Source organism: Vipera ursinii (genome assembly GCF_947247035.1).
Source record: "Vipera ursinii genome assembly, chromosome: 9".
NCBI lineage: Eukaryota > Metazoa > Chordata > Lepidosauria > Squamata > Viperidae > Vipera > Vipera ursinii.
In genome coordinates, this window is record NC_139523.1 from 1023500 (window position 1) to 1036758 (window position 13259).

Consider the following 13259-nt stretch of genomic DNA (forward strand, 5'->3'; position numbering starts at 1 on the left):
TTTGAAGGCACCGCCCTTGGAGGGGGGGCAGCTGAGAAGGTCCAGGGCTTGAGACTGGGGACCTCCTTCTCTAGGCCATAGGAAGGATAAGAAAGAGGGGGAGGTTCCTTCTCTCAGGTTATTTGCCACTATTGCCAGGATGAGGAAGTACAGGCTTTTTTCACTGGGGAGGGGGAATGGGGATTGGCAATTGCCCAACCCACCCAAGGAGGGCCACCCTCTAAACTGTCATCTTTTTTTTAAATCCCATTTATATCCCGCCCTTCTCCGAAGACTTACAAGGGCGGCTTACAATCTAAGCACAAATCAATGTGCTTAGCAATAGCCTTCATTCTATGTATATGCCTGCTTATTAGGGCTTTCACCCCCCCCCCAAAGCGGCATTATTACAAAGTCAGCTTAATTGCCCCCAACAATTTGGGTCCTCATTTTACCTACCTCGGAAGGGTGGAAGGCTGAGTCAACCTTGAGCCTGGTGGGATGCGAACCTGCACTAATTGCAGGCAGCTGGTGTTACTTAAGGAGGCATTAGCCCACTGCTCCACCAAGGCTCTTACTGTTACTTGACAAGATCAAATGGATCCAGGTTGTCCCTCCAGAGCAGAAAAGCTCCGTTAAAGTCGAGCGGTTCCAGGTTTGCCCGCGCTTTGAGCGGCTGGCCAATAGGAAGAGAAGCGGGAGGCCGAGGCCGGGGCTCCCGATCCGGCAGAGGAGCGACGGGTCTCGGGGGCCGCCGCGGTTTCCCCCCTCCCTCCAGGGCTGGGCGGGGGCTTCGCGGGCAAGGCGAGCCTGGCGGGAAGGTGAGGGCGACGCCTGTCCGCGCCCACTTCGCGGATCCAGCGCTGCTCATTGGCTGTGTTCCGGGGACGGTCCGGGCGGGAGGCAGGAGGCGGATATAAGCGGCAGAAGCTGCGAACAATACGGCTTAGCCCGGCTGGGTCGCGCCTCGCCGGCCGCCGCTTCCGTAGCTCGCCGGGCCAGTTGGGCTGGTGCAAGGCTCTAGCGCTGCCCCAACCCGCGGCAGCTGCCCGGCGGCGCAGGTGGCGGCGCTGAACCCGCCCAGGGGCCCCGGGAGAAGCCAGAGCGGTGGCCGCGACCCGGAGGCGCCTACCCGGCCGAGGAAGCAACGGCCATGGAGCTGGACCCGCCGCCGCCCTACTTCTACTACCCGTGCGAGGCGCAGGGCGAGGACTTCCACCGCTCCAGCGCGCCCAGCGAGGACATTTGGAAGAAGTTCGAACTGCTGCCCAGCCCCCCCGCCTCGCCCCTGCCCGGCCCCGCCGAGGATGCGGCCGCCGACGGCCCGCCAGAGCCCACTGCGGGGCTCCTGGGCAACCTGAGCGCCTTCGTCCTCCGCGACTGTATGTGGAGCGGCTTCTCGGCCCGCGAGCGCCTGGAGAAAGCCATGGGCGAAAAGCTGGCGGCCAAGCCGGCGCCGGCCCTGGCGTCCGCGCACGATTTCGCCGGGCTGGGCGGCGAGTGCGTGGCTCCGGGCGCCGTCTTCGCTTGGCCCGGCGGGAGCGAGGCGCCGACGACGCCCGCGGGTACCAAGATTCCGGTCTCGTCCGGCTCCGAGAGCCAGAGTGACTCCGGTAAGGCTGGCTTCGAGCCGAGAGAGAGCTGAAGGGTCGCCCCCAACCCCTTTGCCCATCTCTCCGCATCCCGCGCCCTTGAGCATCCCCTGGAGTTTCTGCTTTCGCGAGGAAGTTTGCACGGCTCCTTCCGCCTTCCCTCGCTGCTCCCGCGAACTTTCCAAAGCTGCTTGCGGACTCTTCTCTCTCCCCCTCTCCCGCTTTAGCCCCTCCCAAATCAGCTGCCCCTCGGCTGGTTCCCAGGGAAGCTGCATTAAGGAGGGTGGGGTCGCTCGGCCTTAGCGTGTTGTCGGGATCTGGTCGTTATCGGGCAGGGCCAGTGAGGCGGTGGCTTTTCACATGAGTGAACTCGGCTCAGGAGGGAGTGGGAGGGGGGCATGAAGATGAAATATCTCCCCTCTGCTCCTGGGGTCTGCCGGGAGGAGGGGGCATTTCTTTGAGGAACTGGAAGTAAGTTAGTGGCCGTTTCACGTTTCTGGGTACCTCCGCAGCATTGCAATCCTGTGAACTACAATCTAATTCTTAATTATTAATTATTGGAAGGCTTGAAATAGCAGCAGCAGCATCTTAAAGTTAAAAGCTGGTGGCATCAGACCACTACAGGTGCCATCACAAAAGCATGGCAGGGTGGTAAATAGAGCAATGTCTTTTCTCTCATTCTCCTTCCGCAGCTTGGGGTTTAAAATAATCTAAAAGGCATTATGTTCTTGGGTACAATAAAATGGGGTCAGGCAGCCAAACCATGCTTGAAGTTCTGGAGTTTGGGTGCACACATTAGTTTACACTCAGAGTTGCACAGAACAGGAGAAAGAAAGAACCTAGTTGGTTCTGAAGCCATTTGAAGAAAAATCAGACTTCCAGTGTGAGCCCTCTCCTAAGATTCTCATTGAAATGTTCATGGTGGGGCGGGGAGAGACTCAGCCTTTTTAATAAGGGGGTCTGCAAGGGACTTTCTGATTTACTAGGAAACCCATAGATTTAGGGGAAGAGTGACAAATATGAATAGAGGGACAGGAACCATGATGGGTGGGGGGGATTGTCCAATGGAAGAAGCAGACTGGTTGACTCACATGTTGTCCTTAGCGTGTCATTAGAGCCCAGGAAACAGTTGTTCAACAAACTGCAAGGACTGCCAATGCCTGGTCCAGTCAGCTGCCGTTAGGGCAGTTTGATCCCTTTTGTGATGGATTTAAGACTTGAGTTTCATCTGGCTCAGTCCACTTGGTGAGTTCACAGCAAAGCAGATGGTGGTAGGAGCTGCCTTTCCTCATTTTGCTGGTTGATTCTCTGGCTAAGACCCAAAAAGGGATCTCCCCGATTTCTTACTCAACCCATGAGGCACTGATATTCTCCAAGTGCATATCAAGCCTTGATTTTCAGGTGGTCTGAGTGTACCTGGCTTCCTAAGACTTGCATATGGAAGTGTATTATGATGGCTCAAGTGTTTGGCAAAACAAGCTATGGCAGAGATTGCCTTCTGAAATGATGCTTTCTTACTGAGTCACTTTAGTGAAGTATTATTTTTGGAAAAAGTTTTCCAGCATAAAGAGTAATTCCAGGGTGACAGCTGCCTTCTGGTGAAAAGACAGTTGAGACAAAGTGAAATAGGTGTGATAGTGATGCAACACCTGTTCGAGATCAGTTTTTTCCCAGCTAAACTGGGAGGGGGACGTTCCTTGTAATTCTGCATTCTACTTCCAGGCTTCAAGCCTTGTTGATCCTCTTCTGCTTGAGTCACTAGGTGAATGGTGATGGCTTGTGACTCAGCTTGCAAGGCTGAAGAAACAAATCAGGTGTAAGGTTTAATTCATGAGGACAGTGGTAGGTCTGGCAGAGGCTTAATCTGAGTTAGCAAAGGGGTGGGAACTGTTACTGATTTATTGAATCATGCGCTTGTGTTGACATGAACTTTACCCCCACAACAGGAGGGCTCTGTCCACAAATGCCCTTTTCAGTCAGTGACAAAAAGCAACAGATGCTCATGTTTGGGTTATTTTGAGGAGGTGTGGCTGCTTAATGAGTGGCTGGAGGAGAAGCCAATGGGGATAGGAAGGGGGTGGCATTTCTGAATGTGATTGATCAATAACTTTCATCCTGGAACCAATGGTCAGGCTCTTTTATATGCCCCCCTCTCTCTGTCTCTGTCTCTCTGGAGATTGCCTCAATGAGTACCGCAGTTTTCTTGGCAAGATTTCACAAGCATCTGCCATTGCCTTAGGGTTGAAAGTGCTTGGCCCAAGGTCACCCAGCTGGCTCTGTGTCAAAGGGGAGACTAGAACACAGGGCCTCCCTGTTTGTAGCCTGGTGCTTTAACCACTAGACCAAACTGGTTCTTTAGACAATATTAATCCTAGGGAAAAGTTGGATTGTGCAAAAGGAAGCTTAGAAGACAACTTCAAAATGTAGAGCAAATAAATGGGAATTCATAATGGGTATAAATGGGTTTTCAAATCTTTTATTTTAAGAGTTTTATGCTGTTTTCAGAACCAAAGTGCACTAGTCCCCCAAAGCAGTTTGTATCCATTTGTAATTTTGTCAAGTGCAGATAGGTCCTCTGTAGAGCAGGGCTTTTCAACTGGTGGTACTCTGGCACCTGGCAGGTGGTATGCGGCCCTGTCCAGCCTATCCAAGTGTAGCGGGGGAGATAACGAGCCAAAGCAGCGCAGTGCAGGACTTGCCACGAGAGAGTCCTCAGGAACTGCAGGGGCGAGACAAAGGCCCCAGTATCAGCACTTCCGGCTCACTAGGAAGAAAAAGGAGGGGGTTGGAAGGGATATAAAAGGAGGCAGTTTTGGCGGGAGAGGAAAAGAAATAGACGCTGGAGAAAGGCAGAAAAGAAAAGGCTTTTGTCAGAGAAGTGGGATATGTGTGTGTGTGAGAGAGAGAAAGAGAGGGCTTTTGGAGGGATGTGTGCATGAGAATGGGAAAGTTTTTGGAGGGACATGTGCATGAGAATGGGGAGGATTTTGCAGGGATGTGTGTGAGAAAGAGAGAAAAGGCGTTTTGTGAGAGAAGCCACGAGAAGAGAAGGAGAAGAGAAGGAAGGAGATGCGAATGAGAAAGGGGGAGGGGGGAGGGAAGGAGACGTTCCCTGACCTGAGTGATGACCTGAGCAACATAGAGCTGGCCACCCAGCCCTACTCTCCCCCCACAATACTGATGTGGCCCTCAATGAAATCAAGTTTGACACCCTGATGTAAAAGGACAAAGGGGGGAGAGGAGAGAATATAAAAAGAGGGGGAGAGAGGAGAGGATATAAAAGAAGCAGTGAGAAATTTGTTAAATGAGATTTCTCCCATTTTACGACTTTTCTTGCCACATTTGTTAAGTGAATCACTGCAGTTGTTAAATTAGTAACACGGTTGTTAAATGAATCTGGCTTTCCCTATCAACTTTGCTTGTCAAAAGGTTGCATGATCCCAGGACACTGCAATCGTCATAAATATGAATCAGTTGCCAAGGATGCAAATGTAAATCACATTACCCTGGGGATGCTGCAATGGTCATAAATGTGAAAAATGGTCATAAGTCACTTTTTCCAGTGCCGTTGTAACTTCGAACAGTCATTAAGTGACTGTTGTAAGTTGAGTACTACCTGTACTTTATCACTTTTTTCCTTTTTTTTCCGGCAATCAAGTTTTTGACACCTTACTGGGCGGCTGGCGGTACTCGGATATTGCCACATCTTAAAAGTGAATGGGTGAAAAGGCTGAAAAGCCCTGCTGTAGAGGATGGGAAGGACATTCCTGCAGACTCCCTTTCCAGCCCCCATCCTGCTTGCTTACTCTTCAGTGCTCTTTGAATTTAAATAAAACAAGTTGCAAGAGAATAGCAGGATCTTTCCATTATCATTGTTTAAAATGTAACTCACGAGCACTGTATTTGGGTCCTGAGAGTGAGAAATAAGGTTCATCCAAGCATCTTTAAAATGCCTTGGTAAGACCACACTTGCAGTACTGCATCCAGTTTTTGTCATCACAATATAAAAATGATGATACTCTGGAAAGAAGGCAGAGAAGAGCAACAAAAATGATTAGGAGACTGGAGGCTAAAACATACAAAGAACAGTTGCAATAATTGGGTATGTCTAGTCTAGTGAAAAGGAGGACTAGGGACGACAGGATAGAAGTGTTCCAACATCTGAGGGGCTGCTACAAAGAAGAAGAGATCAGCCTGTTTTCCAAAGCACCAGAAGACAAGAGAAGAAATAATGGTTGGAAACTAATCAAGAAGAGAAGCAACCTGGAACTAAGAAGAAATTTCCTGCTAATGAGAATAATTATCCAGTGGAGCAGCTTGCCCTCAGAAGATGTGCTCCATCACTGGAGGTTTTTCAGAAGCGATTAGACAGCTACTTGTCAGCTTACTGTGTAGTGGGTTGGACTAGAAGACCTTTAAGGTCCCTGCCAACTCTGTTATTCTGTTATTTTGTCTTTCACATTAAAGACCCTCCCCGTGGGCTCCTCTGTTTCTTCTCAGTCCCCTTAGCAAAGAAGAGGAAAGCTGAACCAGAGGGTGGAGTTTAATGAAAGGCGAGTTTAGACAGGTGGTGGCCTTGCCCGGAAAAGGTTTCCTTCCCTTCCGAGAGCCCGGCCAGTTTGTCTGAGGAAGAAGGAGGGTTTCTGTCGAAGTTGACTTAACGCTTCTCAACTCCTCACTCTCTTTTTTGTGAGCTGCTGGGCAGAAGGTTCTATGTCCCTTTTTGTGCCTCTGGAGGTGGGGAAAGGCCCTATAGATTTTGTGAAGTGGCAAGTCAAAGGGACAAAAACCAGCTCTCCTCCTCCTGCCCCCCACCCCCACCCCAGGCCTGGGCTTCATTTAGAATTCCAATGAGCTATGAAAGAACAGGGTAAAGATGGGTGGTGGATTTAACCAACAAACTTTGTTCCAATCGTGCCTCCCAACCAGATACAATTAGAGCTTGTTCTCTTGTTGTCCCTGCAATTGTCTTCAGTAGAGATTTCTTCCTCTCCTTCCAGAGTACCAGAAAACACACCTTGTTTGGCTGCAGTTCTAAACAGACTGAATTTGGAGGGCAGAAATGTCCCCCTCCCAATTCTCAGATGGTTGCTTTGGTGCAAGTCAGATTGCTGGAGTCTGGACCGGTCTGAGTTGCACAGGAAAGGAGGCTAAGTGTGTACTAAGTTTCCAGAATAATGTGGCTACATTGCCCTGGTCACTCTTGAGGCTGAGAAGCAATTTCTCAGACATGCCCCAGTTTGCTCTCTCAGGAAAGTAGGACTCGTGACTCCATTTAATTGAAGCAAAGGAACTTTTACCGAAAGAAACTGGTTGCAGCAAAGTCAAGCGGAATCTGGTGTTCCTGCGGAAAATACAAAGCTATTCTTTTCCTTTCCCACTCCCTCCCACCCTAACCCTACCTCCCCCCACCCAGCCAGCCAATGTGATGCCGGTATCATGTTTTGAGAAACTCTTGTGTTATCAAACTGGTAACATTCCATTCTCAGGGCAAACAGCCTTGAAGATCCTGGTACAAGCCAGTTTGGTGATCTGGTCTTCTTCTGTTGTCATTTCCCCATCCCCATCCCCCCACCACCACCTCCCCATTTATTTATTTTTATTTATTTTATTACATTTATATACCGCCCTTTCCCGGAGGACTCAGGACTCAGAAATCCTCCTTTCCCGGAGGATTTCCCACCATTAGATACACAGGTGTGGATTCCTCCCTACCCCTTTGATGGCAGGAGCCCAGCAAGGTGCCAGCAAGATCCTGTCATGCTGCCCTCCTTGACAGGGACATTGGTCCTGTAAAAGAAGAGACAGAGAGAGAACAAGGATAACCAGGCTTAGATAATTGTGTTTGTCATTTTGTTCGTTGTTTGTAGAACCGCTTAAGGCAGACTTCCCCAACCTTTCCAGCTTGGCAGCCCAGAAGGAAAGGGAGCAGCAGGGAAATGTGGGCCACACACACCCACGGCGCATGGGCTCATGCATGTGCATGCACAAATGGGCCACATGCGCCCATGGCATACCCACTGGTGCCCGCTCTCATGTGCAAATGACCTGCAGGCACCCACGTGATGGTGCTTGCATCCCAGTGCATGCACAAATGGGGCCAACTAGTGCCTGTAGAATGGTGCTACCAGGGCTCACCAGCTATTGCCGGGGCCCAATGGCCAACAGACTGTGGCCCGGTACTGGGCTGTGAACCATACGTTGGGTGCCCCTGGATTAAGGAGTTTGGCGGCTTTAGCATGTTTGAGGTCCACCCTCAAGTCTTTCCATGCCACAGGATTTTCCTGTAGTGTTTGCGGGAATCCAGGATGTTTTTTACTTCCAAGTGCTGCTCCCCTTCAATTGTGAGGGGCTCAGGGGGAGGGGGTGGCATCAGGCGCAAGGGGAAGGGCATCTCAGGTTTCAGCAGACTGCAGTGGAAGACTGGGTGTATGCACCTGAGTGATTTGGGGAGTTCGAATTCTACTGGACTGGGTTAATCAGGCATTTAATGGGAAATGGTCCAACATACTTGGGCCCCAGGTTTTTTTTGGGGGGGGGGTTGCCTGGATTGCAAATACTTGGTAGATAAATACACCCAATCCCCTACATTAAAGTCCTTAGGCTTCATGCAGTTTTTGTCTGCTTGCTTTTTATAGCGGTTTTCTAGCCACGGACCAGATGTTTTGTAATTGGGTCACTCAATCTTTGAGAGAGGAGACAGAGGGGGTGACCACAGGTAATTCAAGTAATGAGGCAAAGTCTTGGCCCATGGCCACTTTGAATGGGGTGAAGCCTGTGCTGCTATGGATGGAATTATTGTAAGTTACTTGGGCAAACAGGAGGAGCTCTATCTAGTTGTCTTGCTGGTTGTTTATATAACACCTGTTAAATAGCGGGTTATTTGGCGCAGGAAAGAAGATGCATAGCTGAATACAAGGTAACTCATAGTTTATTTCGTGCAGAAACTGTACTAGGGAAATGGCTGCAACTAACCGCAATATAAAGTCTAGCCCCTAGGCGGCAGCCAATAGGTTTGAATCAACCATTGCCGCCTGGAGATAGCCAATTGCAGCACAGGAGACTTGTAGTCTGCGTTCCTGGAGAGCCGTTAGCTGCTCTAGCAACCCATGTGTTATTCCTCAAGAGCCCAGTACATAACAACACCTGAGGTACTGCCTAGAACCCTATTGGCTCTTCCACATACTTCATTAGTTTGGGGGTGATGACCGGAGCTTAGTCCCAGAAATTCCTGCCAAAACCTCAAGGTGAATTGGACTCTGTAATCGGAGATTATCGTTGCGGAGCCCCATGCAGTCTATAGACATGTTGAATGAAAAGTTTAGCCAAGGCATGGGCAGACAGAATTTTTTGGCAGGGCACGAAATGTACTTGTTTGGAGAATAGGTCTGTTATGACCCAGATCACTGTATTTCCTGAGCTCTCAGGGAGTTCTACAATAAAGTCCATGGAGACTTCCTTCAGTGGAGCACTAGGCTCTCCAGTACTGTTTGAAGGAGCCCTGGTGCTTCCCCTTTCCGTCATTTGGCTGAGGCACATACTGGGCAGCTTGCCACATACCCTTCAATGTCCTTTTTCAGCGATGGCCACCAAAACTGTTATTTGACCAAATGGAGAATTTTAATGAACTTGAAATGTCCCACAGTTTTATAGTCATGGCTTTTCTCTAGAATTAACCGTTTGTGGCTTTGGAGAATATTAAAGGGGACAGTGAGGGCCTCTCTATAGGCACCTACCTGGTCAGTTTAAGGGTTTGGCTTTAACATCTGTGATCTTTTACTACTCAGTTATAGATTTGTAAGTTTGCGCTTTAAGGAGTTTTACTCTGTTACTGTGCTGCATTTGGTTACTTAAGTGCAATAAAGCTGTAATAGTCCTCAATAGTAGACTAATAACATCTGATGAAAAAGAGAAGAGGGAGAAGAGTATCAGACTAGAGGTCCAAATGCACAAATACTACCCAAAGGGGACATAGTATTTCTTAACTCACAGAGTGGCTCTAGAATTGGAACAGATCATAATTTTGCTCCTTTCAGTCACTCTTTTTGCATCTTGCTGTGCCTGTGTCAGGAGATCAGCAGGAAAACACATTCAGTGTTCCTGATGTTTGAGTTTGGAGATGCATTTCCTGTCTTATGAGCCATAAGCCATTCCAGAATTTGGTAAAGCCATCGACACATAACTTAGGGTCAGGAGCAGGTATGTAGAACCCCTTCTGGCAGTGCCAAGGTTGACTTTACAAGGCATCTGATGGCTACCAGGGAAAACTGAATCCAGCCTTAGGGTTGGATCAAGGCACTTTTCAGCAGTTGTAGAAGTTAATATCTGGTTTGGGATGCTCACATGCCTTGAAGAAAGAGGTCACAAGCTTCCACCTACTTCTTCTGGGACCCTTGGTTCATACAAGTTGAGACATGTTTTGTTCAGCTATGGTTTACTGAAAATCACAATTAGCTGGATTTACATAATATGCAAACCAAAACCAAGCTCACCACAGTACATCTTAAACCCAGCCTTGAGCTGTCTCTTGGCTCAAGTGAAGTGCTGACCATTCTACTTGAGTATTCAAGTTTCTGCACACAGTTGCACACTCTGTTCAGCTCATTTAATTAGTTGTTTGCCACTGCTTGAATCACAGAAACAGATCTTGATACCTGTTGATTCCTCCATCTTTTTTTTTTGTTTGCAGAAGGAGAAGAAATCGATGTGGTGACCGTTGAAAAGAGGCAGGCTTTGGGGACAAGGAAGCCAGTCACCATCACAGTGCGGGATGACCCCCTGGATCCCTGCACAAAGCACTTCCACATCGCCATCCATCAACAGCAGCACAACTATGCTGCCCGCTCCCCACCTGAGGCTCATTCCATTGAGGGGCCTCTGGAGAAGAGCAGCCCTGATGCTGGGGACAATGAGCCACAGTTGCCTGGGCAAGGGGTGGAACGTTTCCCTCCTGCGGCTTCCCTCCCCAAGGCTGGGAGCGCTCCTGGCTCAGACAGTGAGGATGTGACCAAGAGGAAAAACCACAACTACTTGGAGCGCAAGAGGCGGAATGACCTTCGTTCGCGTTTCCTGGCACTGAGGGACCAGTTGCCTGGACTCGCATCTCACCCCAAAACCCCCAAAGTGGTGGTCCTGAGCAAAGCCTCCGAGTATCTGCAGCTGCTTCTCAGCACTGAGCAGCAAATGGTGGCTGAGAAGAAGCTGCTGAAACTGCACCAGCTTCAGCTACGGAAACAGATTTCATACCTGCAGGGCACACAGTAGCTGGGTTTTCGGTCGCATCAGCACTTTTTGGTTGGTTTTGGGTTGCAGGCTGCTAATGGACTGTCATTCCCAGCATGCACTGCCACTGCACATCACACAAGGCTTGTCCTTATTCTGCTACTCCCATCTGATTTCTGTTCCTCCTTCCAGGTGAGGGAGGGGGGCTCCAGCTACCAAAATGCGGCTTTTGCTGCACAATGTTGGATTATGGCAAAGACCCACAGCTGTCCCCTTCTTGGTGGGCCCTGCTTGACCCAGACTGCTGTTTCTCCAGAGGGACCCTGGAACATACCAGACAAGACCCTCATCACAATTGGTGGGTGTTTTCAAGAGGGCCCTGAGCAGCATTTCTCAGTGGAGGTCAGGGGTGCATGGTGCATTTGTCATTTGTGGAGCTCCTTAGGAGGGTGGATCTTTCTGCTATTTGTTGCTTTTTCATCATGTGATGGTAGTTGAATCCTTTGTCTCATCCCCTTGCTCACAGTCCAAGACTTGGTTAGAATTGGCTTTTTCTGTTTCGGCAACAAATTGTGGATGGGTCCTTTGCACAAAGTGTTATTTCACAACTGGAGTTCAGGAGCTGAGACCTCCCTGGGAAGGCAGCAAGGAGCAGCCTGCAGGGAAGCTTCTGGTTGGAAGGAAACCTAATTTCAATGGAGTCCACCTGCCCAGGAGGAAGTCCATATATCAAGGGCTTGGTGCAAAAGGCACTTCTGCTACGATACCATCTGTCCTTTCAGAGTTTTTCCAATTCACATGGGGGTTGGGGCTTAAAAAAAAAACCACACACCCTTACCCCATCACTAGAACAGCACTGCAATCACCTTGAATTTGATTTACCTCATTCTTTTTCCATTTAATGACAAACCAGGGCTTATCTTGGTGTTTGTATAACTTGGAACCTAATGTAGTGACTGCCTGATTCTTTGTACTGGACTGCTTTTTAAAGATTTATACTGTATTTTTGTACTTTTTTTTGTTTTTGTAAAATGCTGGCTCTTCCCCCTTCCCTTTGTTTCTATATCCAAATATGCTGCCTGCAGTCAGGGCGGTGGGCCACCTCCGTGGTTTGCAAGGGAGTGATTCAGATTGACTCCCTTGGGAACAGGCTTCTTTCCAAAAACTGGGATGACTGGAAATTCTTCTCGCAGGGAAGAGGCTGGTTCCAGCTTGCAAGTGCCAACAGCAGATGTCCCAGGGGCCTGTCTGGTGGAAAACAGAGCCGACCCTGCATGCTCAAGCCAATTCCAAAATGGGGTTTGTTTCCCAGGTGTAGCAGGAAAGGGCTGCTTTTGTACTGGGCTTATATGGGCTATTAGCCCACCTGTGGGGCAGATCTTCAGGGCAGCAAAGCAGATGGGGTGCAACTTGTGGCTTGTAGAAGCATTGAGAACATCTTGGTGACAACAAGGAGGCTGGCGAGTCTCATGAAAGGGCAGGGGGCACGGCAGGTGAAAGAAAGCTGTGCGCTTGCTTTTCATGTGCTGCATGAAACTCGCTGGGTGAGATGGATGCCTAAAGCAGGGGTCTCCAAACTTGACAACTTTTATGACTTCTGAACTTCATCTCCCAGAGTTCCTCAACCAGCATGAGGAAGTTAAAAGTTCTGGGAGTTGAAGTTCAGAAGTCTGTCCTTCTGCACAAGGCCACTGCGCTGGCTCCCTTTCCTCTTCAGTGAAAGAGCCACCCTAAGATCCTTGCTGGTGGGAAAGATGTTTATCCACTGCAATTATTTGTCGTATTTTCTTCTAGGATGGGAAGGCAGCCTTTGCTAACAGGGGGGCTGAGCAGCATCTCCCTCTGCTTTTGTTGAGCTTCCCCAGAGCTGCTCCCTCCTTCTGCAAACTCCCATCCATCCTCCCCCATCTCGGGAGGAGCCAGAGTGATGGGCCTCCTTGCTGGCATAGTGCAAAGTCCACCATGCAGAGACAGCCGGGACCTTCCTCAGCCAGCCCCAGCAAGGCTTCCAGGTTGGGTGGGTCAGACCTAGCACTTTGTTATCTCACATTTCTGAAATAAATTAATGGCAAATGGGCAAACCAATGTGGTGTCTTTTTCTCTTGGGGGGGGCAGATGCTTACCTGGGGGGAAGGCTTCATGTTGTGTTGAATCTAGCTGAAAATTAAATGGCTGTTGGTAGTGAGAGCAGAAATTACTTCTGTGCTATAATGGAAATTCCTCAAGACCGGCCATCTTGAACTGTGCAGCACCTTCCTTTGAACTCCTGAAGTGCCCGGACACTTGTGGGCAGCATCTGACCAATTTGGGGTATTGTGATGATTGTCACCCCATTCCACCCCCTCTGCAAATGGAGACGTATTCTAATTCGGGAGGAGCAACCTCAAAGTTATGCAGCCAAGTTGATTCTTTGTAGGATAAGGACTTATTTTTGGCTTTTTGGCATCCAAAAAAAATCCAGAGCTG

General features: G+C 49.3%; 1 protein-coding gene across 1 annotated transcript; it reads left to right on the plus strand.

The window, feature by feature from the left end:
- Positions 1–1132: 1132 nt before the first annotated feature.
- Positions 1133–10835, plus strand: MYCL (MYCL proto-oncogene, bHLH transcription factor; the record flags this gene model as incomplete). Its single annotated transcript, XM_083370075.1, has 2 exons — positions 1133–1592; positions 10261–10835. The coding sequence occupies 2 exons, from the start codon at positions 1133–1135 to the stop codon at positions 10833–10835; spliced, it is 1035 nt and encodes a 344-aa protein (XP_083226201.1).
- Positions 10836–13259: the final 2424 nt, after the last annotated feature.